Source organism: Sebastes fasciatus, chromosome 4 (genome assembly GCF_043250625.1).
Source record: "Sebastes fasciatus isolate fSebFas1 chromosome 4, fSebFas1.pri, whole genome shotgun sequence".
In the NCBI taxonomy this organism is placed as follows: domain Eukaryota; kingdom Metazoa; phylum Chordata; class Actinopteri; order Perciformes; family Sebastidae; genus Sebastes; species Sebastes fasciatus.
In genome coordinates, this window is record NC_133798.1 from 31,732,183 (window position 1) to 31,759,896 (window position 27,714).

At 41.8% G+C, this 27,714-nt stretch overlaps 1 protein-coding gene across 2 annotated transcripts; it reads left to right on the plus strand.

The window, feature by feature from the left end:
- Positions 1-27,625, plus strand: asz1 (ankyrin repeat, SAM and basic leucine zipper domain containing 1). Of its 2 annotated transcripts, XR_012593664.1 has the most exons (14): positions 1-256; positions 2,093-2,195; positions 2,798-2,920; positions 6,085-6,196; positions 12,736-12,847; positions 12,998-13,132; positions 13,366-13,484; positions 14,560-14,632; positions 15,139-15,195; positions 16,874-16,986; positions 23,129-23,234; positions 23,696-23,809; positions 26,639-26,776; positions 27,058-27,195. XR_012593664.1 is itself a non-coding variant. In XM_074633638.1 (13 exons), exons 1-13 carry the CDS (start codon positions 146-148, stop codon positions 27,232-27,234), a joined length of 1,455 nt encoding a protein of 484 aa, XP_074489739.1. In that variant the 5' UTR covers positions 4-145; the 3' UTR covers positions 27,235-27,625. The 2 variants fall into 2 exon arrangements, 1 of the variants encoding a protein (XP_074489739.1); XM_074633638.1 differs by lacking the exon at positions 26,639-26,776 and having other exon boundaries at positions 4-256; positions 27,058-27,625.
- Positions 27,626-27,714: the final 89 nt, after the last annotated feature.

Here is a 27,714-nt window from a genome sequence, read left to right on the forward strand (position 1 = left end):
GTGGCTGGACGTCAAACTCCGCCCACCCGCCGGGCTGCACCGAGGTGCATCTTGAACCACCCCTTCATGCACCTGTAGCGGCGGGCGGGGTCTGTTCTGTTCTCTAACGCTCCGTTAGCAGTTAGCTAGTTGCTACATATCAGTTATGGGCAGCTTCATGGATAACGCCTTCCCAGCTGGGGATGAGAGCGACGCCAGCAATGACGAGTGGGATATCGGCTGTTGTTTGGATAAAAAATCTCCTCACAACAACAAGGTGACTTTACATTCATCTTTTTAGCAACAGCTTGATGCTACTAGCAGCTGCTAGCTGTTAGCTAACATAAACGAAGCTAGCTTTAGTTAGCAAGCTAACAGGCAGCTTTAGTGATTGTTTTGTGGCGAAATTGAAACAAGAGAAAACAATAGGATGGCACAAACTAGTCATGATCAAGTAGTGTAATTTATATACATGCATGTATATAATGGGGAACCATTGTTGCAGAAAGCAATGCACAACAGAAATAGAGGAGCTGATCATCACAACTTCACAGCTGGAAATAATTAAAACTAAAAGTGATAAGCATAAAAACAAACGATTACAATTTGATTACTATATTCTCTGATGTATATACAAAAGAGAGAATTCAAAAGTTGTTTTCAAAACTATATGGAAGTATACAAGACTCTAAGAAGCACTCTACAAACTACATTAAACAAAAATGGGAGAAAGAGTCAGACTAGTTATGATCAAGTAGTGTAATTTATATACATACATGTGTAGTGTAAATGGTGAGAAAGGTAGATTTTGTGCTAACATTATACTCTGCTGCTATTTCTCACCCTTCAAGGTCGTCTACTCATGTGGGCATTGACATTTATTTCCATGCTTATGTGACTTATTTTCTAAGTCTAATGTCCTTATTTCATTCTACATACTAATTGTAAGTCAATAAGTGTATGGAGGCACCAACCATTGTTGCAGAAAGCAATGCACAACAGAAATAGAGGAGCTGATCATCACAGCTTCACAGCTGGAAATAATTAAAACTGTGATGTGCAGGTGATGAGACAGCCTCAGGAGGCTCTTGGAAAACAAAAAAAATAAAGTACCTTTAGAAAAGCATATATCCATGAATGCCTTTTTTATACTTTCACTACTAACTTTTAGAGATGATTAATTGATTATTTATTTATTATTTATTCTGTGTCCATCCCTTAACATTGTTATTATTTTATTCCCCCTCATATGTGTCTGCCTAAATGTCTCTTATGTTTGCTCTGCTGGTGTTTTCGTAGTGTTTTTATCTGTTTGAGTATTTATTTTATCTTTGTAAAGTGTCCTTGGCGTCCTGAAAGGCGATACCAAATAAAAAATGTAAATGTATTATTATTTGATTGACAGAAACAAGCTACAACTATTTTGATAAACCATTAATCATGATCAGTCTTTTTTTTTTTTTTTAATAAGAAAAATACCCTAAATTCTCTGCTTTCAGCTTCTCAGATGTGAATAGCCTATTTGCAGCTTTTCTTTTGACATATATGGTTATAAAGTCAATATCTCTGGGTTTTGAAGGGTTTTATTGGGCAAAACAAGCAAGTTGAAGACATGCCATTAAGTTCTGCAAAAGTATAAACAACATATTTCACTATTTTCTTACATTTTATACAATAAATTATTAATGGATTAATTAAGAAAATAATCAACAGATTAAGCGAAACTGAAAATAATTGTTAGTTGCAGCCCTGAATGACAATACATTAATTGAAAATCACATTTTATGCATATGGTGATGTGTTTTTTATACTATGATATTTCTTCCTAAAATTAGATGACAAAATAGGCAATATATATCGCATTGCTTACAATATTATAATAAATTGCAATATATTATTGAATTGTAACTCCTTTATTATAATACAAATCATATCGCCAGATTGTTGCCGATATACAGCCCTATCTATTATGGGAAAATTTTGCTCCTTACTATAATATTTAGATATCTTATTTTGGAGTTATTTTATTTCTTTATTATTTTCTCTCTGTCTTTTCTCTCTAGAAGTTATTTGTTTTTTGTGACTTAATTTTCATCCTTCCCCACTGTCACAGGATCAGGATGCTGTTGTACCACATACACAAGACGATGTGTCGCTGTTGAAAAGAGCTATCAGTAAAGGAGACACTGGGACTGTTCAACAGCTGTTGGACAATGGCAAGTACTCTCTTCATTTTCTGTGTGACACTTTACCACTTAATTTTTTAAGAATGTATGGGAATGTATTCACGTCTGATCAGTGTTTTTATCGCTTTATCCATCATATTAACCTTTAAATAGCAATCAAAATATATTGTGACTCATGCAAGAACCACTCTCACAAACAGATTTGTTCTTTTGTGGCATGTACTGTACAAGTGGTCACACACTGTCTTACTTTCTCCTGATTGCATTGTGTAAAGTTTTGTTCTCAAACCTACAGTATTCTGTTTGATTGCATAGTAAAGAAACAAAAGTAACGCCATAGATGTCTGGATAGTTGAACTAGTGGAGGGGACAGACTTTCTAGCCACACTTGAAATTTACCAACATTTGTCAAGCGGCTGGTGGTGATTTCTCACCCCAACGTTAACAGTTTTGCCAGAAAGTGATTTGCAGAAATCAAGTGGGAAAGGAAAAACGAAAATTCAAGCAAGGAAGTTAAAAAAACAGTATCTTATTTTGTGTATGCATGTGTGTGTGCTGGAGGGCATTAGGCACAGATATATATTTTTTTCATTTCATTGCCTCACTTAATCTGATCCGTTTGGTGTGGACAGGCATGGACGTGGAGACCAGGCTTGGCTTTGAATGGACTCCTCTAATGTGTGCCGTCAGTGTGGCTAATTACGACCTGGCTAAACTGCTGCTGGACAGAGGGGCCAGTGCCAACTTCAGCAAAGGTCAGACCAATACGGATCACTGTGTTTGACGGGGAGGGGAGTTATCTTCTCTAACCAGACCTCATTCTCACTAAGCTCATGGAGAAAAATCTTGTCTAAAAATGTGGAAAATGACACCTGGAAATCCGGAGATTAAAAATGACTTCCTCCAGAAACGGTTGACTTTTGTTTAAGTAAAGACAAGATCTCCATTGCTTTTATTTGTTGGCTTACTTTGTAGTTTAATGGCTTCCCACACTACTTCCAGGCTTTTCTTGGTACTTTCCTCAAACACAATGTCTTTAAAGCATTTAAGGAAATTCTTGTATTACTTGTACATTTGATACTTGAACAATACTTCTCCATATTATAATTAATTGGCTGTGAAAATACAGTGTTTACAGTAAATCTGTAAGGCTGTCTTAATAGCTGCATGTGTAACTCAACTTGGCTCACAGGAAAGGCACCATATATCACTACAAAAGTAAATAGACTGCACAGAAGTGACTCAAACTCATTTTATTTTGGATTGTTGGTTGATATCATAATATATGTGTAGACTTCATTGATCTCTCTGTAATCCCTCACCCACCACTTTTCAGTGCAGATAGTTTGATTAGGCAACAGCATTACATTGCTGCCCTCCAGGTCTGGATATCAAACAGCCATACTTAATTCTCCTGACGGTCCCTGTTGCGTTGGTGTCGAGCTATCCTTCCCTGCGGCACCTTTTTTCAATTTCCTCACCTGCTACAGCCAAAGATCAGGGGACCAATCGGGCCTTTGCACCAATACGCTTCATCTGACATTACTTAATGGCGATGACGCCAAAGAGGAACTCTTGCAGAAACACACGGCTGATCCTTTGAGTTGTTTTCAGTTCATGCACACTGCACCGTCATCCCAAAGCAAGAGAAATTGAAGGCATCTGTTGGATCGAGGTCAGACCGGGTAAAATAAGCATGGGGGAAGAACTCTTCCATGTTAAGAAGTCTGAGGTTATATACACATAAAACCACAAATTCTGTAGGGAAAATACAGTTGCAGATCCCCGGAAACTTTGAATGTTTTGTCGTTGGATAAGAGTTCGTTCAGTAATGCACAACGTTTAATCTGTAGAGGGCCGACAACAAGAACAAGTTTAATCTGATCAATGGTCACTCTACATTCAAAGGAATATTGTCAGAAAACTGTAATTCAGATTTTTTCTAATCCTGATGTTGTTAATATTGCAATTGAAGCTCATTCTACTGTTACAGTTACTGTCTATTCAAATCAGCAGTGACAACAAGAGATTAAATGTCTGGTAGTCTGGAGAAGTAATGCCACTGATTCTATAACCGGAGATTGTTGGGCAGAAGGCTTGCTGCGGTAGTCGGTGTTACCGCTCTTAAACGGTAGTCGGGCACACACTGATTACATTACGTACCCACCGCCCCCACCGTTGTCTTGCTTTTTTTTACAGGAATAAAACCCATTTAGTTTATTTTTGCGCATCAGCGCCGTTTTATTAATAGATAGTCGGATGACGGACGCTACAAACTGACAGTTAAGTGAAGACTCTTAACTTGTCTAATATAAGTTTTAGTTTAGTAAAGTTTAGATAACAGTGGTGAAAGTAAACTTCTGATCAATTAAGTCTTTTTATCTGCATTCCTGTCACTGTTCCTGCCGTAGTTACAAAACGTTATTTGAAACCGCTGCATTTTTAATTTCCCTGGGGATCCACCAGAAAAAGCCTCCTGTAGCCCCTGGACGTCCCCTGACCCAAGTTTGGAACCACAGCACCGGTCATGCTGTTGATATCTGATGTCAATTAATTCTCAGTACAGAATGTCGTTAAACTGCGTGTGACTGATTTCACATGGTCTCGGCATCTGCTGCTTGAGGCAGGTGAAGGAAATAATTAAACAGAGGGATGACGTGCGGTCACATCCTGATGGCGTCGGTCAAAGCAGCGAGGCCGAGCGGAGGAATGCACGAGTGATTGATAACGGTCACCGTGCTGCTGTCATAACCCCCCACCAATTCTCAGGCCTCAGATTTATTTACTCCAGTTCTCTGTAGACGCAAACCAGGCAGTCTGGTTTACAACCACACACACACACACACACACACACACACAGTATAAACACACAAACACACTTGCACATAGAGCCAAACATGCACAGCCACAAAGACACAGGAACCCACATACAGATGTAGAGGCACCAGGTATGCATGCACAATGACACACATACAGGAAAACACACAAACACACACTTAGATACTGTGATACACACAGGTTGGCGACTCGGCGGAACAAAACAGGAATTGAGTGCATTGCCATGGGTCTCAGACCGGCTTTATCAGGATAAGATAAGGAAACAACTCCTGAAGTCACCCGGTCCCATAAAGGACGCCACACTTCCTGATGCCAGATAAACCGCTATCCATCTCCATCACCGGGTCATCGCCCATCGCCATCGTCTTTTCCTTATTACAGCATGATGTATGACTTCATTGTGATGAAAAAAAAGTACTCCTCTTTCCTCCCATTAAGGATATGCTAAACAGTAGGGCTAAACATTTTAGCTTTAAAAACAGCTCATAAAATCGTGACCCAAGTCACTAAGACTGAACACAAACCTTCAAGATAAGAGTGGCTACTACTTTTTGACATCAAACTCTTAAAAATGTATCTTGTACTGTAACCTGTAGTCACATACTGCCTCTGCTACATGGCCGCTACAAAGACGTACAAGCTACATTCAAACATAAAAACATCCTTTTTCAACCTCACATTGTCTGACTCTTCATAAAGATTCTTATAGATTCTTACCAGCTACAAAAATAGCTGCCCTCTTCGCCATAACCGGACATATACTGTACGTAACTGCACCATCAAAAGGATGAGGATGCGTCAGCCTGAATAAACAATAACGTAACTTCACTTACAGGTGGATTTGGATGGCAGCCTCAATGTCTGTGTCTGTAGTTATTCCTGTCCAAGGGCCAAACTGTTCTTCTTTCTTTAAAACTCTTCATAGCATCTTGAGTTGGTGCTGGCTTCTTAGCTTTTTTCATGAAGTATTTTTAAATGGATTTTCTTTTATAATCGGTGCTAAGCTAAATGTTTGTTTAAATAAAATTGAATCTTAAAATTGTGATGATGCATTTCCACACTAATGTGTTCTTGTCCACAGATCATTGGACGGTGCTCATGGCCAGCTGCACAGCATCTGCCAGTGAAGACAAAATTGCTCGCTGTGTGGAGATCCTGCTATCCAGAAATGCTGATCCCAACATGGTGGACAGGTGAGGGAGGGAGGTGGGGGATGGGGGGGGGGGGGGTTACAGATATGTTTCACGTCAAAATGTTTATAGGATTTTCAGCACAGTGCGCACTATCACACCCCTATTGATGTAGGCCAAATAACAGAACAGGGGAGAAAAAAAGAACCGAGGCGCTGGATCAAATTTCCTTTGATGGTTCTCGTTATGTTTAGCTGCCATGTGGTAGCATTATGCACCACAGCGCTCCATACAGTGTGTGTATATTTGGGTGTTTTGTTTGAAATGTCCTGTTATGGCATGTGCATGTACAGACGGGTATCAGACAGGCAGACAAACAAACACGGGGGGGCGGGCAGCAGGATTGTTTTTGTACAAGCTTGGATGCAATCCAATAAGCATGGTTTTGGTAATTTGTAGGTCAAAAGCGACCCAGGTGTCGAGGTTACAGAGCCAGGCAAAATTTTGTTCAAATTTCTTAGGCATACATCAGGGCTATCAAAGTCAACACGTAAATTTGTTTTAACGCCACTAATTTCTTTAATGCATTAACGCAATTTACAATTTTTAGATTGTAGCCGGCTCAGTTTTAAAGCTAGAGTGAAGATACTGGTGTCATATGAAACTAGAAAACCTAAGGAATCCATTGGCCAACCATGTCCTACTACTATACACGAACATTGTTTGTTGTTGTTTGTCATACTAGCTTGTCGTGGAGGAGGAGGCTAAATTACGCTCCAAACTGTCCATCGACCTCTGACCTCAAGATATGTGAATGTAAATGGGTTCTATGGGTACCCACGAGTCTCCCCTTTACAGACATGCCCACTTTATGATAATCACAAGCAGTTTTGGGGCAAGTCATAGTCAAGTCAGCACACTGACACAATGACAGCTGTTGTTGCCTGTTGGGCTGCAGTTTGCCAGGTTATGATTTGAGCATACCAAACACTGGCTCTAGAGAGGGACTTTCACATTTTCACTTCGATCACTGTAGTTCTCCTACACGCTTCGCACACAGGAGAAGTTTCAGTTGGTTGCAATCTGCAACCTCAACGCTAGATGCCGCCAGATCCTACACACTGCACCTTTAACCGATGGGAAAATTTCCTCACCGTGGCATCGCTATAGTTGGGTTACCTAAGCTAGAGGTCGAATATCATTTGACTATATAAATAGGGACTTGCGAGTTTGGGATCCATGAGCCATTGCAGCCAGCGATTTTATAAAATCTGTTTCCCTGTTCCGATGAGGAACATGAAAAATTCCATCTCGTGGAAAAGAATGAAAGGAGGTCATTCTTGAAGCACTTTTACTGTTACCATCTGTGGATTTTTGCCGTATCAAAGGGAGGATGCAGCCCCCCAGTGGCTTTCTTGTTTAGCTTCCCCTAATCCCCTGCCATTCTGTCACTGCCAGTATGCCATTACATGCACGCCACACGGCCTGAAATGACACACATGGACACGCTGTAGCGTTGGGAAATTGATTGGTTCCTTCCCAGACAAAATATTTGAAGCAAGGTAACAAGATGCAGGAGGATGCAGATGAGGGGAGGTGGTGAGGAGGAGGGGCCAACAGCCCCTAAACATCCAGAGAAAAAGAAGAATATGAGGTTCATGTGGGTGCAGAGGATAAACCTCCGCCTCCTCCTCATCCCCTCTTACGTCTGAATATCAAACCAGTGATCAACACCAGCTGCTCATCCCACCGTTGTAGTGTAAACAGGCATTCTCTGTCATCTCTCAAAGTCCTGCAGGAGCACGATGTGGGGTCCATTGCCTCCATGTGTCCCATGTTTTTCACCTTCACTGAACTGATGTGTGTCGACCATAGTTGCATTGTGCGCATACAGTAGATGAATGTGCGCGGGGTTGTTCCAAGACGTTTGCGTGGCTTTTGTACAGAATACATTTACATTACTTTTCCTCTCAGCTTCAAAGTTGACTTCCAACAGGAGTTGGATGAATCTCTGCGACCTATGGTTACTCATATTACCCTTCGCTGCTGGAAAAGGCCCTACCCTTTTGATAATAAGGCTATCAATAACCATCGATACAGCTGTTACAGCAGCTGTGCATTTCTATGTCTCTCAGCAAAATGTAAAATGTTTCCGGTCGGGATGAGGCCCTGACTATGGTGGTTGGTTGAAATACGGCACGTGACTCTCAGACGAATGTGTTGTGGTTGCTCGTAGTGACAACAGCTGTTGAAAACACGAACAGGACATGTAGGTGTGCTCGTAAAAGCCTCCAATCAATTTAAAAAAAATACTCATCTGTGTTTTTATCTACGCCAACCATTAAGTAAGTAATGAAAAGCAACCACGGACGCATTCGGCTGAAAGTCACCAGTTAACACGGTCACTCGTTAAACCGATACACCGGTTGCTCTGAAATGGTCGTGATCCTGTCGGAATTTTTAAGAACTTGAGTCCGCTGTCGGAATATCAATTATGACGACAGAACACGCAAGAACCAGACATTCGGACGCTGGTAACAGTTATAATTTAATATTTAGAGCTAGAAAGCTCATCTGGATGGCTGGGGCTAAACGCCACTTCAGTTGCCAACATGCATGCGCATATTTTTGATGTCGGCTGTAAAAGGGTCTATAGTTCTACGAATTTTGGCAACAGAATCCATGTGCAAAATAGCCACTGTGCTATTCATTAGTCTACAATGTTCAGGTAGATTATAATTTATTGGACATTAGTTAGTAGTTGTAGAAAAGTTGTCACTGCACAAGAAAAAAACAAGATCATCACCAGCATGAAACAAGCCGGTAACATGCTGTCCATGCATACTATGCTCATTATTATTATTTTGTCACTCAAGATAATCCTTTCAAGCCTGCACATAAATGTAGTCATTGTGAATTTCTTAGGATTCACTTTGTGGAAGACATTTTTAGATGTACAGTGGAAACCGCTTTTAGTGATCACGTCTGTCTGGGTCAAATTTTTCACTATAAGTGTATGATTATTTTAACCAAAGTTTTGTTGTTGTGCATCATTTCTCATGCAGATTACCATCTAATTGACATTTGTATATTTATTACATGAATACAAAGTAATGAAATGGACTGTTTTTTTCTCGCTTGCTGCCAATTCTTCTGCCTTTTCCCTCACCAAGGGTGAGGCATTGCCATTTTTGTCGGGCTCTGCAGCGCAAGCGTGCCTGCAGATGAGTGGCGCCGCTTTGCCAAGGCTCTTCGTTCTCAGGTATCCAGCCGGAAAGCAGACGGTCCGCGAGGCAAAGTATCAAGGGAGTAAAGTAAAAATCAAACAAAAATTCAATTAACATTAGTCTAACATAGTTTTTAAATGTTTTTCCATATGTTGTCATGTATGAAAAGACCCAAAATCAAAACTGTAAGCAGACTACTTGATTACTACAAGCAAATTATTTGAACGGCATTTGTATAGGAATGATTCGGTCCAAAGCTTTTTGATCCATATAAGCGGTTGATCACTGTAACCACGATCACTATAAGCGGTTTCCACTGTAGTGTGTTTGCCTTGTCACTGTGAGTCTGGTGTTTCTGGAAGTCGTTCCTCTCGCTGTCCTGACGCCATGAATGGTGTTTACTCTGAATTGTCTGCCTATCGATCAGCTATCAGTCTGTTTGGGAACTGGCCATATCTCGCCATATCTCACCATCTGACACACACAGACACACACACAGACACAATGAAACAGTGTGTGAGTCACCTTGGTACAGCAGAACACCACCGTTGGGAAAATGCAGTAGTGCAGGACGTGAAAGCATAAATGACACCTATCCCATTCTCCTGGGTCAAAGAGGAACTGACTCATTAGTGGACACAGTCGAACGTGAATAAAGAAATTGTCATACACGTCATATCCATTGGTCCGTTTGTTTGAGTTCACGTAAAACATTAACCTTGGATGTCTTGTAATTTATTAAAGGATGATGTAGCTGTTCGTAGATGGTGTTCCGATCAGTCTGACGTTCTGCACAGATTCACACCTGTTTGACAAACATCACTTCTGTCTAGGAGCATTTTCAGTTCAAGATAATTTATTGGTACAAAAGTCAACACTTCTGTTGCCAACACATTAACACAGACACACCAATACATCTCAACTCAGAGTGACAAAGCAAAAGAAACGTGTGAATTATGGATTGTCCCTTTATATGCCTCCTCTTCCCTCATGCTGTGTTGCTCTCTCACACACATAAACAGTTTCCTGTTAAAGTATTAAGTGAGGTGATGAATTGCCCCCGGACTTTCCCACCCCTCTCTACAGTAGATAAGTGTATTTTTCTCACCCGCTGTGTTTGAGTCAGAGATGATAAGATACAGAAGAACTGTAGCAGAGCTTGTTTATATACGGCCCTTGTTCAAATGGAAGCAAACACATGAAAGCAACAGAGGAATGACTATTGGTAAGGAAGGTCAAAGTTGTTAAAGCCAGGTCTTTAACAGTTGTTGGCTGTTGAAGGACGTGTTAAACATTTGTGTGTGTTTGTACCCACTACATTAGATCACCCTGCATTTGTCTTCATTGTTGTGCTTGAAGGAATAGTCCAATGAACATCTATTTATAAAATGTTCTGCCTCTGTAGACTTGAAACATGGCCTTGAAGTTTGTAGCTTGCTCTTTCCCAGATGACAGCAGAGATCCAGAGTCAAGGCAGAAAAAAACAATTAAAATGGCAATAGAAACTTTTCAAAGTACTCCTGCAGCATAATCCCACCTCTTCAGTATGTTCCAAACAATTGTCGCTTTGCGAATAAATAGCTAAATTCAGTATTCAAATACGTCGGTGTTTTATATTATATATATATATATATATATATATATATATATAATGTGCATTAATTATGTATAAATCCCCAAATAGCCCATGAAATAAGGAATAGGTCCTCCACATTATTCATATTCAACATTAATTATTATTAGTTATTCTCAGACGAATATGGCTGTTTGTTGTATGTAGAGGTGTGTGTGTGTGTTCAGTAGTGCGGCAGCGGCACTGAAACAGGGGAGATGGATACAGACAGACAGAAGAACATGTCAGCCGCGAAGTTTCGAATACCTTCGAATATTTCTCACTGAAGCTTCGAAGCCCAAAAAAAAATGGTATTCAGGACAGTTTTAAATATTAGTCCCGTGCAGATCGGCTTCTCTGTGATTGGGGTTGTATTTCTTTCTTTCTTTCTTCCCTAGGTTTTCTCCTCTTTTCCTGCATCTTTCCTGGTCGAGAATTATGGAGACTGTGTTGGCAATAAATGAAAGGTTTAACAGCATTTTGGGTGCAAATTCAGGAGGCTCATCTCGCTACACAGCATGGAGACTAAGGTTGTGTATTGGCAAGAATATGGCGATACGATATGCATCATGATACAATATTTTGCGATACATTGTGATACTGTAAGAAAGGCGATATATTATATAATCTTAGGAAAACTGTCATAGTATAAAGAACACACCAGTAGAAAACGTTTTTAGTTTTTTTTCATATCCGGGGATAATGTCAGTAAATTTGAGTAAAATACGGAATTTGCTCATAAAACATGAAACACAGTCCCCTGTTAATACTAGTCTTGTGCAAATAATAGAGCTAGGAACTAACTATTTTATAATTGGATATAGTGATCAGAAAATGGATAAAAATGCCTAATTTCACAATTCCCTGAAGCTCAAATTGATGTCATCACACTGCTTGTTTTGTCCAACCAACAGTCCAAAACCCAAAGATATTCAGTTTACTATGAGATAAGACAAAGAAAAGCAACAACTGGACAAGCTAAAAACAGAGGATGATTTAGGGCTGCAACTAACGATTAGTTTCATTGTCGATTAATCTGTCGATTATTTCCTTGATTAGTTGTTTGGTCTATAAAATGACAGAAAATGGTGAAATATGTCGATCAGTTTTTCCCAAAGCCCAAGATGATGTCCTCAAATGTCTTGTTTTGTCTACAACTAAAAGATATCCTTTTTACTGTAATAGAGGAATAAAGAAACCAGAAAATATTCACATTTAAGAAGCTGGAATCAGAGAATTTGTACTTTTTCTTTTCTTAAAAAATTACTTAAACCGAATAATCGATTATCAAAATAGTTGCCAATTAATTTAATAGTTGACAACTAATCGATTAATCATTGCAGCTCCAGAATGATTGTCATTTAGCTTAAAAAATTACTTAAATAATCATTAAATTATCAAAATAGTCGATTACTTTTTCCTCAATCAACTACTTGATTAATCAAGGAATTGTTTAAGCTCCTCTTGAACCTTTTAGAGCAACATTTCAAGCTGATAGATGTTTTTAGATACTCAAAATTTAATTTATTTTTGTGATTATTCCTTGAAGTTGTGATTCTATATATTGTGGTTGAAACAGTGAATTAAAGTGAATTGTTACTTGCCTATAATGTGGTTTGTGCTGCCCCCTGCTGGTTTCTCTGTAACTTCATCATCACTCCTGTTCAGTCATATCTCCATTTTCTTTGTCTTTTTCCTAATTTCCTTTGTTGTCTTTTATCTTCATCGCCTCTCTTTGCTTTCTTGTCCCTTCTCCTTTTCAGGTCTCAAATGACCTGCCTGATGCTGACAGCCAGGGACGGCTACAGTAAGGTCATCAACCTGCTGGTCTCACATGGAGCGGACATCAATGTCAAGGATGGAAATGGATACACGGTGCGTCACAGTTTTTATTGCCTTAGCAGGTCTCTTCAGATCACAGTGTAGCTCTGAAGTGAAAAAGAAATAATTTGTCAGATCCATTTCATTACAAAAACACTTTTTTATACTTTGTGTATGATAAGTCATACTAATACTTCCTGTCAGGCTTTGTCTGTAGCGGTGCAGTATGGCAAAGAGGAGGCGGTGCTGAAGCTCCTCCAGCTGGGAGCGGACAAAACATTAAAGAACAAGCTTGGGAAGACCCCTGCCGACCTGGCTGTGATCTTCAAACACCCACAGGTACATGAAGTTCTTTTATTAGGCATTTCAGATACTAGATATCTGCAATTTGGTATTTTCCATTACATTTATTCAATAAAAAGTGAATTATAATCTTGTTAATGTCTAGTTATCACATGGAAATAATAATAAAGCTCGAGTAATGATCAATGAGTCTTTTACTTTAAATAGTTGTGCTGTCCTGGTTTTACATTTCCACTGCTAAATCACGTAACGACAGTGTCTGTTCACAGATAGGTAGGATTCTGGCCTCTTCGTCCCACACCTCAACTGTCCAGGCCTTCAGCTCCATGGAGGAGACCCTCTCAAAGTTCTTCAAGACCAACTCTGAGCCACCACCTTCCAAGGAAAGGTAAGACGACCTGAGACTTACATTCAGCGTCTTCAGGGCTCCATGTTTGACATAGAACTCGCTCATTACTATCTCACACTACTATTTTTAATTCTTCTTTTAGGTTTTATTAGGGCGGGACCCGAATATTCAACTATTCGATTATTCGCTCGTTGTGTAGGTCTTTTTTCTTCTTCTTTTTTTCAACCCCTCGGGATTACATGCACAAAACATACCAAACATTTTTAAAAAATAATAATAATACAAACAACGCCTACTGTAGAATAACAGAATCCCTAAAAATGATTGCCTTTAATTAAACCGAAAGATACGTGTTATGCCGTCCATCTCAGCCGAGGACAGAGAAATGTCTTGCCATCAAGAGCCTTGACATCATATCTGGGAGATATCGTCAGTAATTTTGAGTAAAATACAGACTTTGCTTATCCTGTGCGAATGTGGCCTACCAAACAGACATGGGGGGAGTAATTTCGAAATCACATGACATCCCCTGGTAATACTAGTCTCGTGCGAATTGGGCTTCAGAGAGGAAAGAGCTCAAGTGTGGATCTTCTGCATAAATACAGATCACATTTCTTTATGAAGATTATCTTGAGAGTAAATTGTAAAGCATCCCTTCTGCTCTACACCACATCTGCTACTCCGTTGTCATCCCACCAGTCACTGCAGTCTGTGTGTGTTTGTCGCCCCCTGTTGGATTTTCTGTGAACCAGCGCCTGTGCAGCAGGTGTTGTTGAACCACTGTTCAACCAGACATAAACAACAATAAACCTCCTGCATGAGTGTTTAGTCCGTTCAGGCACAGCGGGGCAATTATCATCAGCCAACAGCATTGTAGTCGAGCACGTCTGGCACCACTAATCACAGCCTGTAAGCATTTTAGCGGTCTTTCTCTCATATACGACGTAGGAGAAGAGAGGCTCGTACGTAAAACTCGTCATGTCAACTGGAGCTGCGCGTACACTGCGGTTGCTCTGATGTGTCTGAACTCAATGGCACTTTGGTTGCACCCACTTGATCCCAAAAGGAGAAAGAGATGTTTCCTTTTGTCCAAGTTGAACTCTCTGCCCTTCAGTGTAACCAAGCTTGATGACCTTGAGCTTCTCCTACATGGCCTCGATCTTGGCTACCTCACTGACATCATGACTGTAAGTACCGTTTGCGTGCTGGAATAAAATTTCAATGTATTTTTTTTTTTTTTTCTCAAATATGTATATTTGTGTACACATAGTGCTTTTTTCTAATGTGAGAGATTTCTGTTCTCTCATCTCACTGATGCCAAGATGGTGAGCAGAGATAAAACACTGCTGTCACACTCAGTACAATACAGTATTATATCTATGGGTGAGATACAGCGATCCCACATGTGTTGAGCACAGCTGCATTATTGGCAGAATGACATTTACATGCTTTGGAACATGTCATGAGATGAGTAGTTTACATATTTTACTGGGTGCTTCATAATGGATCTAGTGTGCCGGACTGGCTTGGCTCAAGTTTTCGGCCCTATCTGATATATGAGGACTTGGTCTGATGGGTGCAGGTAGATTGTTGCCTCATGCAGGTGCATCTGTTTCAGCTGCAGAAGTTTTGATTCGGTAAATGCTGAGTGAAGTTTTCTCTCTTTCTTACTCACATACACACACATGCACAGGAGAATGACATCACCTGGAGCTACCTGTTGACCATGGAGAAGGAGGACCTGGAGAAGGTAGAGGATGACTGTAACATCTGTTTGTCTGTCAGCTCTGTTGCTCACTGCCAGCTTTCAGGGTGACCCAGAAAGAGACGAGGTTAGCCGCTGATGAGTTCAGAAGAAGGAAGGTGGTGAGAGATTAAACTGATACGCTGTGTCGTTTGCAGTGTATTCTAGGGTCATTCTTTCGATTTCTGTAAACTTGGATTGACCTCAAATCTGTCAAAAGCTTTAAATAAATGTAAAATGTGTGCGTCTGGTGATCCGCATTTGGGTTATTGCAGGGCTCCAAACTAACTATTTACGTTGGTTACACTGGTGCCCTGAACCTTTTCATTTAGGTGCATCCAAAATTGCACCCCCTCCAAACACACACTTTAAACCCCTGTCCTGCTTTGCCAACGAGAGTATATGAAGAAAACAACTTGTAAAATGCCACGCGCAAGCTGTGATGCTCGCAGTACTACCTTGTGAAAATGGCCATGGCCGGGTTTAAGTGCAATCCACATGGTATTAAGGCCTTTACAGACCGGGGGCGTGACGAATAAACACATGAAAATGATAAATACTCGCCTGTGAATATTATATGTTCAGGGCTTTTATTATGAAAGGTAAGAACGGAAGGAGTGGATCTGGTCTGCGTGTCAAGGTTGAAAGGAGTAATAAAGTTTGATGTCTTGGTTCGGACTACGGCGCCTCAGTGTTGTTATTTCATAAATATAGGCAAAATTTGTTGACGCAGGTGCAAAGGCTCAGAAAAATCAACGTCGCTTTTTCACTGCATAATATTCACGTTTTTATGTGAAAGTATTCATGCCAAAAAACAACAGTTCGAAAAAAGATATTGACGTGCGAATTAATCACACACAAAAAAACGCCCCTGGTTTGTAAAGGCCTTAAGAGAAGCTTAATGTGTGCATGGCAAGAGAGTGACGGTGGATGGGCTCAGGGCAGATCAGCGGAGAAGAAATTAGCAGTAAAGTTGTCTTGTGTTATTAAATGCACGGTGTCAAACACACACACTTTTGGCCCTCTCTACTTCTGAAATGAATCCGGCGCTTGTGTTCAGGATTAGGCATTTTACCTGGGACCGGGGAGACAGTCGGTTGAGCAGTGGTCCGCCGATGATGTCGGTCTAAGCTGGACCGATCGGCAGGTGTAACGGGCACCGCAGCATTTTTCTTGCCAAAAAAAACCAAAACAATAGTTCTCTTAATTTTGAATTACTCGTATGTTTTATGGTTGTGATGTTGCTCCACGAGGAGTACAGGGCACGTAGTTCACACATACACACACAGAGACAGACCGGCTAAATGTCAGGCGCTCCAGTGTGACCAATAAAAATGTTTAGTCGCGCTCGACAGATATTTGGTAAAACTCTGGAGCCCTGGGTCAATATTACAAAGGCATGATCCATTTATAATGACTGACAGAGCTTAATGTTAAATTCCAGTGCAGTCAAGTTTGTCAACAAAATGATATATCTACATGAAGAAATTTTCTTTTGATATAGTGGTGCAGTGACAAAAATGTGTTGGGTTTAATCTCAAACTCAATAAAGTATGATATACTGTAGCTTCCTGGAGCAAGCAGCTGAAGAATACAGGTATTTATATCATAATCATACAGTGTGCTGATTTTTCTGAATGTATAACAAGAGAAGAGACAAATATCTTTTTTTTCCATTTGTCAGGTTGGTATTACAGACCCAGGGGTCCAGAAGAAGGTGCTAAGTGCCGTGCAGCAGATGCACCTGGACAAAGTGGACTTGGACACACTCAGCCTTCCGGGACCCGCAGACAGTGGGTACGGTACCACATCTTAATGCCCAGCAGGCCTGTGGCACTCAACAGAAGAATATCCCAAATTAGAGGGCGGATTTTGTATCATTCTTTAGCTTCCCAGCGATGTTGCTTATGTATTCAATTCCGTACTTTCAAATTTTGGTCAACGTACGTATGTTTTAGCTTCAAAATGCTATTTTCCCAAGTCCTTCAAAAAACGTTTTCCCACGTGACCTGACGTAGGTTTCTGCATGATGATGCTGCTACATGTACAGTATATAGTTAGTGTATTAACGTTACATACAGTAACGACGGTTTGGAGAAGCAGACAGGAGAGTACCGGCACAGCTAAGCAATGTACTGCTGTGTGGACGCCACGTTAGTTCAGATCTGAAAGTCACACAATAAGACAAACAATCTAACCCAGTGGTCTCAAACTCAATTTACCTGGGGGCCGCTGGAGGCAGAGTCTGGGTGAGGCTGGGCCGCATCAGGTATTCCACAAAAAAAGCTTTGTTAAAAAAAACAACAATCTTCTCAAACGTCATTATTAACAGTTCTTTAACTTGAATGGGTTCTTCTGAACATGAACTGTCCTGAACATTAATGGAACATTGAAGAACATGAACGGTTCTTCTGAACATGGCCGCTATTGCGTCTCCCACTTTTCCTGAAATTGTCTGTGCTCGTCACCAACCTTTCTCTTCACTGCAGGCTTTGAAAAAGACAAGATATATATTCATTCCACTTGGTGTCACTCCGCAATAAAGTTGTGCCTGCTGTGTTTGTGTTGCTCTGCAATTACACCACCAAACCGCTAGTTGGCGGCGGCGTCTCTATGAGTTTCCTTCTTCTTCTTGTACTACAAACAGAAACTGAGGGAGTTGGAGCTCATAACTGTTGAACCACAGAACTTTTACTGATATTACTGCAACGCCGAAAAGAGAAAATATATCTGAGTGGATTTGTGTGAACAAACATTGAAAAGATGGAGGCAGAGAGAAGTAGAACTTTCTGTGGTTGTCCGGGGTCCTGGCCGCTCAGCATCGCTGAGAGACTGGACCAATCACAGCTGTTGCGGTCTGCGTCGCCGCGACGTGTAGTTACATTTCTGGAGAGGTGCACGTCAGGCTACGGCGTCGATTCAACGCAGAAGTATAAATCAAGCTTTAATCAAGCTTATGCGATGTTACACGGGCGCCGCCACAGTTGTTGTGAAATGTTTCTCTGCTTGCATCAAGCCCGGCCGATTGCCCGTCCCCGGGAGCCATATACCCCACTGTGATTGGTAGGTTCGTTCAGCTCGGGCTCGCGCAACAAAGGGACCTTCAACGGCAAACTGCCATTCACATAAAACTCGCGGGCCGAGGGCGCCTGGTTAGCTCAGTTGGTAGAGCGGGCGCCCATGTAACAAGACTTGGTCCTGACCGCGGCGGCCCGGGTTCGAATCCGGCCTGTGGCCCTTTCCGCATCCACTCTCTCTCTCCCCCCTTTCCAAGACTCTATCCACTGTCCTGTCAATAAAAATGAAAAAATGCCCCCAAAAAAAACTTTATAAAAAACTTTATAAAAAAAAAAAAAATTTGCGGGCCGCACTAACATTAAACTTTCATATCAAGGTGGGGGCCACAAAATATCGTCTTGCGGGCCGCGAGTTTGAGACCCCTGATCTAACCGATCGACGCAGCGGTAGACCAGCAACTCCCGTGTTCTGCGAGGTAAAATTACTGTGTTTGTGAATGTAGTCTGGTCGCTTCGAAGAGAGCAATTTAACGGCTTCAGTTCCATGTCGGAAAGGGCTGTCTGATGGCAAAGTAAATCGGTAAAAATAATCTAAATATAGCGTACACTTAAACTGATTTTCTTTTTAGGTGGCTAAAAAAACGTTTTTCTGCTGCTCCTGTCCACAGCCGCTTTACCTCGCCGTTAGACAGCCCTTTCCGACGGGGAAGTGAAGATGTTATATTGCTCTCTTCAAAGTCACCAGACTCCATTCACAAAAAACAGTAATTTCACCTCGGAGAACACAGGAGTATACGTACAACTCCACTTCAGAAAAATCCATACTAACCCTTTCAGTTATTTCCAAACTTAGCATAGCTAACTTTGACTCAGCTAGTGCTAGTGTTCAGATTATTCATAACCTTATTATATGCTTCATGATTAGATTAACGTTACTTTGGTAACCTGTCACTCCTGTTTGCTAACAGCTGAGTGAGAGTTTCCATTGAAAAAAAACGGAAAAGAACGCAGATGGACCCGCCCTTTAAGGACTAAAGACCTTCAGAAGGCTCTCAGAGCGTTAATGTTAGTTTGAGCATTACTTTACTTTTTCAGTAAGGCAGTATTATGAGATTAGAATGACTAATGACTAATACTAATCTTATCGGAGGCTTCATTCGTTGCACTATCTACAGTACAGTCCAAACATCACAAAAAAATCATTGTAGATTGTGGTGTCTCACAGACAATTTGTCAAAGGGTGTTTGAGAGTCTTTACAGTATTTGAAAATCTCTGTTTCAGTCTGCTAGAAATGTCTGATAAGCTGTCGGTTGCGAAAGAAAAGTATTCCACAAACACTCAAAAACAAAGTTGACTATAGTAGCAAAAATTTAAACACTTGTCAGCCACACACTTTAAACCCTCCCCCACATCTAGCCCTCCTCCATCTCCCCGTAATGCTCCGTCTGTCCTCCTCCACTGGAAGTCGTCCATCAGAACCCATGAGCATCTCACTGTCCCAGCTCCGTAGCCCCCTCCCCCCCATCTCTGTAGCCGAGCCCCGATCCGGGCCCTAATGGTTTAAGCGAAGCTGTAATGATTTGTAAGGTGAGAGGCGATGGGAGGTTGCAATGAGCAAAGGAGAGCCAGTGGCAGGGACCAAACAAAGCCATCGCACCACACCCCATCACTTAATGAATCCTCAGCAGAGCTGGGCTCGCTAGCTGCACCCGCCCTCGCCTGCCGGATGAGAGACGGTCCAATAGAGAGAGCGGAAGGTTAATGAGAGGGATGGATGGCGTCATCAGGACCTCCTCAAGAACTCCTTCAGGATCCATATTTCACATTTAAACATGGAAAACAGTAGAAAAATTAGTCTTAGAAACATTTTCTTGACATGTCAGGGACCTGCGGAAAAAAATAGGCATCTGTCCATTCATAGTTAAAATGCCACTTTGCAGCAATTCAACGCAGCATTTTTTCTGAATCTCTGGGCAGGTCGGTTGGTAATTCTAACGTGCCATGGCCAAAGGCTCCATTGCACAGGCAGCTGCTTGTCAGGGCAGAAACCCAAGAGCCTGCTGGTGAAGCTAAAGCGAAAGACTTTGCGGGTTGGTTATCCAAGGGGACTTCTGAATCAACAGACAAATGGATTGCAGCTTTGCAGGGTTGCAAAAGCAGAAACCTGGGTGCTGGAAGAGTTTGGGGAGTTTGGTCATGAAGAATGACTGCTGGTTGATCTAAAAAACATTCTGGCAAACCATCAGAGAAGTCAGGAAAGGGAGACAGTGCCTTGACTGGGGGTATTGTGGGCAGTGGAAGGAGCACAATTAGGGGCACCTGAATCCAACTGACAGGCTACATGTGGCAGAGCCAGTAGTCAGAGGCTCAGAGGATGCTTTGCCCATCTCTCATTGACAAAATCTCAAGGCAGTTTGCTTTGTTTCTGTAGTGTTGCTCTTCTGACTTCATTGGACTGTGACTTCGAGCATACGTGTACGTAATATGGGGCCTTGTAGCGGAGTGTGAAGCGATTTGGATGAGTCGGCACTTCCAAGGCCATGGAGTTATTCTGACTGAGACAAGATAGGCTGAGATAATCATAGCGCTAGAACGTACCACACACTGCCACCTCCAAAGGAAGTTGGAGAAGTGACATGACTGAAATATCGCTGGTCTGAATCTGCCAGAGAAAATGTGTGCAGTGAAAGTAAATATGCATCACTCTCCTCTCAGCAGCTACCATTGAGCAAGGCACTTGCTGCTGGGAAAGAGCAGGTATTTCTCTGGATAATTAACAACAAAGTGGCACATCTTCTATCAGCATTCTCAAATATAACATAACGTCCTTTGCATCTACAATCCCTTCAACAATCTTCCCACCAGGGGCCCATCATCACTCTCTGCTGCCTAGATAAACTAACAGCAGGGAGAAGGGAGGTGAGGGTGCAGCTCAGGCTGACTGACAGTGTTTACTCGCCCCTCTGACAGAGTGTGAGGAGGGCCGGGACGGCTGGCTGCCCAGTCCCTTCACCAAGGGAAATGTACCATTAAGATAAGAGCTATCAATATCCCACAGGACCAGGGGATGGGAAGAGAGGTTGATGAATATAAATAACTATCATTTAGGGTGGATGTTTTCAGGGAGGGATGACAGCATGGGGAGGAGGTGGGGAGAGGGCTTGGCCACCTGCTCAGCTTTCTATAGTGTGGTGAGGTGGTCTCTAGGAAAATGCATGGAGAATGTTAACACCGAGTTTGGTCCAAACTATCAATCTGTCTGCCCTGTCGTTGTCGGGCATCTTCAGCAGGCCTTGCCTTGTTTTTTTTTGTGGACATCTTCTTAGCGCTAACTAAAAGAGGGTAAACCTACTGACCTCAGCTTTAAAGCTCCAACAGTATTATCTGTATGCCTGAAACAGCTTATCTGACTTATGATGAGCAATGCATCGCATTCATGTACCTCGTCACCTTTAGTCAGTTAGGTAAATTACAGTGTATTCTGCAGACTGAGATTGGGCATTTGAAGCACAATTTGAAAAACTGTAATTACTGAATTGCAGTTGCATTCAAGCATTCATGAGAAAGTTTGTGACCCGGCAGACATGTTGAGATCAGTTGAGGAAATAACAAGCACCGCCCACCAGCCGGAGCAAACTCTCATTTTACAGCTAAACAGTACACTACAAGATGTATCTGAAAACATTTGAGGTGAGAAATAGACATTACAGTAACATAATATTGATTCATATTTGATCAGCGCTCCCTAGTTTGACCGTTTGATCGGAGTTCGCAAGTGATTGACAGCTGCCTCCGTTGAATGAACAGCCAATAGGAACACTCTCTCTCTGAAATGACCTGTGATTGGCCAAAGTCTCCCGTCACAGGCTAGATTAAAGCCTGAAAACAGTCATGAGGAGGTGCAGAAGTCTAGTTATCTCTCAGAACACATTACCCCAGAACGGGCCGCCTGCTTCGGGCAGAGTCAATAACGTTACTCGCTCTGGAGTTATCCCCCGTCACTCCAATCAGCCGCCGGGAAACAAAGACACAGGAAACCTCTGTTGGTCTTGAGGAGCTTCAGCATTTATTTCTGCACAGACTGCAACTGTCCTCTTGATATTCTCAAAATTAAACTAACTCAGTCTTCTGCTCCACTAGCTCACTTGTTCGCTCACGTCACACACATTTGCTACCGCTCTCTCTCTCTCTCTTGCGTCACCACTCACTTCCCACATACACACTCACTCTACACACTGGCTCTGCTATTCTCCAAATGACCAACGCTACTCTTACAACAGCTCTGGAGAGGGCTGTTCGCGTTTTCACGTTGGCCACCGTAATTGTTCTACTATGCTTGGCACTCGCAATCTGCAACCTCACCGCTAGATGCCGCCAGATGTTACACACTGGTCCTTTAACAAACATTTTGTGCTGCAACTAATGATGATATCCATTGTCATTTAATCTGTGTCTTTTATGATTAATCTGTCAGTGGTTTAGTATTAAGATGTCAGGAAATTGTGAAAAATACCCACCACTAGTTCTCAGAGCCCAAGGTGACACCTTCAAATGAATTGTTTTGCCCAAACCATCAGTCTTAAAACCCAGAGATGCTCTGTTTACAGTGATATAAATCATAAAAAGCTGCAAATCTTTTCATTTGAAAAGCTGTACCAAGAAAAGGTTTGGCTTTTTTTCCCTTAAAATGCCTTAAATTATTAATCAATTATCAAAATGGTTGATTAATTTTCTGTTGAGCAGCTAAGCGATTAATCGTCAGCACTACATAAATGCACATTTACATAGAGTATATGATGATACAGGAAAATTGTAGGCGTGCAAATATTTTCTTAAAAACATATATATATATATATAAATGTATTTAATTTGTTCTTGTATGTTTTAATCGGACCTTCTCTAAGTTGCTGATGTTTTGCAGGAGTGAGGATCTGCATAACTTCCTGTTAAGTGTGAGGCAGCAGTGCTGCTACCTGACGGAGACGATTCAGGACGTCATCGGCCGTTTTCCCCGCCAAGCCTCTCAGGTACGTGTCGTCTGTCTGTAGTGGTGCACTCGTTTAGGGGTTTCCAGTCAGGTGTTGACGCACTGGCGGCCAGTTCGTGCTGGCTTGCTGACATTTTGGCAAAAGAAAGAAAAGAAGAAATATGTGTTACTTTATATAAAATCTTGAATTAAGGAGCTTACAATGAAGGCATGTCGATGTAATACAGCTATACTGTTTCAGGGGGCACGTAATGTGTAAAGTAGGAATAAAACCATAACTGATAATCTAAAATAAACTATATTCAATTGCATATTTTCTGCACATTTAAGGCTGTCCAGTGTCCCTTCCTGTCACCTGAGTGGGATGAGGCCAGGTGCCTTATATATGAGTGCATCATCTGTCAGCTGGTGTCTTTGTTACTTCCTCCGTCTATGTCGCCTGCCATCCAGCTATATTTATAAACTAGTACTCGGTCTCCGTCTCTCTGGTCCTTCATGTAGCTGGTCTTCTCACTGGACCCGAAGAGGGAGGCCCAGGCCGTCTGCAACCAGCTGGTGGTCCAGACCAAAGACCTGCAGAAGGAAGTCACCTGCCTTCGCAACCTGCTATGCCAGGTCAACACACACACACACACACACACACACACACACACAGATATACTGTACATACATTGCTGAGCTCATACTTATGCTACTCTTCTTTTTTTTTTTTTAACTAATATCTGTAATTTTATTGTACTTAAAGGGAAAGTGTTTTGAAGTGGGGTTGTATGAGGTACTTATCCATAGTCAGTGTATTACCTACAGTAGATGACGGTCGGCACGCCCCCAGTTTGGAGAAACAGACAGGAGTACCAGCACGGGAGGAAAGCAATGTTCTGCTGTGGACGGGGGCAGCAGCGAAACGTATTTTAGCCACCTAAAAAAATCAATATCAGTTTAAGTGTACGCTATATTTCGAATATTTTCCGACAGGTGACAGAACTGAAAGTGAAACTTATCTATCATTTATTGTCAACAGAGTCTGATGGCTTTGGAGAGAGCATAGATACGTTTCACTTTAAGTTCAGTTCCCTGTCGGAAAGGAGAAGAAAAGGGCTGTCTGACGGCAAGATGAAGTGGTGAAAATATTCTAAACTAGATCGGAGATGTTACATTGAAGCAAACTCAAACATTAGCGATTTAACTTTTGGAATTAACGCTTTCGTTCCTGGAAATAGCCTGGTCCCAAATAGCTATCTGATAACAAATGACGCATATACTCTAGCATTGCTAGGGGATGTGACTATGTCATGGCAGGTGTGTCGCTAAGTACCCAATGAGGGCGCAGTGCTGTTGAGTGTGAAGTTTGTTTGGATGAGGGGTTCTCGAGAAAGCTGCAAGCAGCAACACCGCCCGTTCTGTACAATACAATACAGCTTGTAAAATATTTATATTACTAGCACATTTTTGCATCTGTTATAGGGCTGCACAACTAATCGAAATGTTATCGAAATCGCCATATGGTCTACTGCAATTTACAAATCTCAGGAGTCGCAATATTTGTTAAAGGCCAAATGTATCAAAATACCATTTTAAATTAAATATTGTGGTGCTGCAGAGACGTCCTGGCCTACACATCATATTCTACAGACTTAAGAAAACATGTTTTTGTTTTTCAATGAAAATGAGAATAATTATGTAAAAAATAATTCCCTCTAATATCACAAATCATATCGCTATAGCAATATCAGTCAAAATAATCGCAATTATATTTTTTCGTTCAGCCCTAATCTGTCAACATTGATACTGATATATCTGTGATAAACTGATAGTATTTTCCCTGCTGATAATATAATTCGGGCTCAAATTCATTCATACTTAATGCGAGTCAATCTAAATTCTTTTCTCACTCGGTTAGTCTGACAGCTTTCCTCTTACGACTGAGGATTAAAAGCAACAGGAACAGAACATAGTGTGTGTTAGATGTTGCTCTATATGAATTCTGGCGAGCTCCAACAGGTATGTGCGGGAGTGCTTGCATGTGTGCACCTGACTCTGTGTGTGTGTGTGTGTCTGTGTCTGTGTGTGTGTGTGTGTGTGTGTGTGTGTGTGTGTGTGTGTGTGTGTGTGTGTGTGTGTGTGTGTGTGTGTGTCAGTGTGTGTTTGCATTTGTATTCCAAGAGGAGAGAGTCGTTCCTGACAGGGCAGAATCCTCACAGCCCATAAGTCAGCACCGCTGTGACATCGACCTGTCAGCACACAGACGATGAGGCGGAGGGATGAGGGGGCCGATGGGAAGGCGAGGGTGGGGGGGGGGGGCGGAGGGAAGCGAGGAGAGGACGCAGGTTGGCGGGGTGAGGGAGTTTAAGAGGGGAGAAACGGAGAGGCGGGGGTACGTACTGGGTGAGCAAAGGAGGTGGGTTAGCAGCAGATGGAGGTGTGTTGATAGTGTAGGTAGATATTTGTGTGTGTGTGTGGTGATAGCGTTAGTTAGGGAGGGGGGGGGTTCCTCGGTTGTGTCAGACAAGAATCTGACGGCCAATGGAGCCCATTTGGACCCACTGGCTCACAGCCCGGGACCATAAACACACACACAATCCAATCTTATCTATGGAACACACACACACACACACACACACACACACTCACTGGCGCTCTCACTACATAAGCTGTGACACTCACTGTGGTGGATTTTGGTACCGCTGTGAAGACTATTTCTTCTTGCACTAAAGAGAAACAAGTTAACGAGTGACATCTAAACCAGAACCAGTCGTGTGAATGGGGATGCTGCTTGTTACTGCCATCTAGTGTTGATTTTGATAAATGAGTGATACCGAGTAGGGATGTCACGGTGAGGGAATTTTCCCATCGGTTAATAAACTTGTGATCACGCCGGCGTTACCGATTACAAGAAAAGATGACGGTCAATATCTGTAGAGCGCTTACTTTGATCTTTAACGGTCGATCGCTGTGTGTCTGGCCTCTCTGGTTGAGCTTTCGCTGAGGGACCAAAGCAAATAATAGGGCAATAATAGGTTATGACAGAATTTTTACAATGAGAAAGTCTAACGCAACCACTGCTGCGGGTTCCCGGTAAGCCACAACAGTAACAGAGAGAAAGTTGTGTATAAGACGAGGACGGTGTGTCGGTGTTGCCCCACCACTGTAGAATATGTGAATGGAAACACATCCAACATGCTAATGCACATTTGACAGCATCACACAGATGAGCCGATCACCGGTACGATAAATGTTTGGGTGCTTTGAATGTTTAGTGCATGCATTTTTTTTCATTCATGTCGTGTGGGAATAACACGTTCCCAGCATTTACTACAAGAATATCCTTGTTGGTGATCGGTGATAGAAATCTGGGTTGATTGCCAAACCGCGAGTACCCATTTCCTATTTACTGGAAGAAAGCTGAACGTTTTTGTTTTATCTTCAAACTTTCTCACATGACAGAGACTCGGTGCGACACTGTGTCACCCGCTGACTTGGGAGTTTATGAACAGCATTATTCCTCCGTGATTTGACCGTGACCAAGACCTGACCTCTCCACTTGGTTGATGAATCCTTGAGGATTTGGCACAGGAAGTTTTGGTGAGTCAGGTTTTGCGAGTCACGCTGTGGTGGTGGTGGTGATGCGATGGGGCCAGACATGCCCTCACCCTCAAAATGAGTTGGTCTCTCTGTTTGATTCCCGTCTAGTACTCACTGTGCTGATATTTCCCACCCAGTCGAGGTTTAACTGACCAGTAAACTGTCATAATCCAGACTGGATTAGGTTAAATGACCCTGCTACTTCCTGCATGAGGTCACGTTGCTCTAACCACAGGATTTGGTGGGTTTCTCATGCAAACCTCTCCTCCTCATCCCTCCAGATGGACGAGGCCGGAGATTGCTGTCAGCTTCCTCAACCTGGTTCCCACGGTAACCGGAGGATGCGGTTCCTGACCAGAGTTGCACTGAGTTGCACGCTCGGAGCCACCTTCCTCTTGCTCCTCTACAAAGCTGCCAGTGGGAAGGTTTCCCTGCAGATGAACAGGGATGTGTGTTAAACAACAGTTGTGTTAATCAGTTAGTTAATGAGCTCATCAGAATATTTTGTTTTTTTGATGACAGTAGGTGATAAATTGGATTATAGAAGGATTGATATGTTTTAGGACAGTGTTTGACAAGACTTTTTTTTATTTTTGCTGCTAGAACACTTTTTGTTTTACACTTTGTTCTGTCTTGTCGTTGAGTTTAGTTCTGAATTCTTTTATGTTTTAAGCGTTTCAGTGAAAATTAAAGTTTCTTATGAGGAACAATTTCTTGCATAAATTAAGATCAAAATCAGGATGTTGTTTTTGTTTTCAGTGCCTGAAAAAAAGAAAAAAGAACTAAAATGTAAACTCTGATCCTGATCTAATTATGAAGCATTTTAAAAATACATTTGTTATTAATGTAGCAGCAAACTACTATTGTCTATGTAAAGATATAGAGGAGTAATGTCTACCTGAGCAGAGAATGAAGTCTAGTGCATGTTCGTGAATGTG

Excerpts from the sequence above, each read along its gene's own strand:
- asz1 (XM_074633638.1), top strand. The coding sequence starts at position 146 with ATGGGCAGCTTCATGGATAACGCCTTCCCAGCTGGGGATGAGAGCGAC. Across the intron at positions 2,196-2,797 it reads TCAACAGCTGTTGGACAATG|GCATGGACGTGGAGACCAGG; the intron begins GCAAGTACTCTC and ends TGGTGTGGACAG. Across the intron at positions 2,921-6,084 it reads CAGTGCCAACTTCAGCAAAG|ATCATTGGACGGTGCTCATG; the intron begins GTCAGACCAATA and ends TCTTGTCCACAG.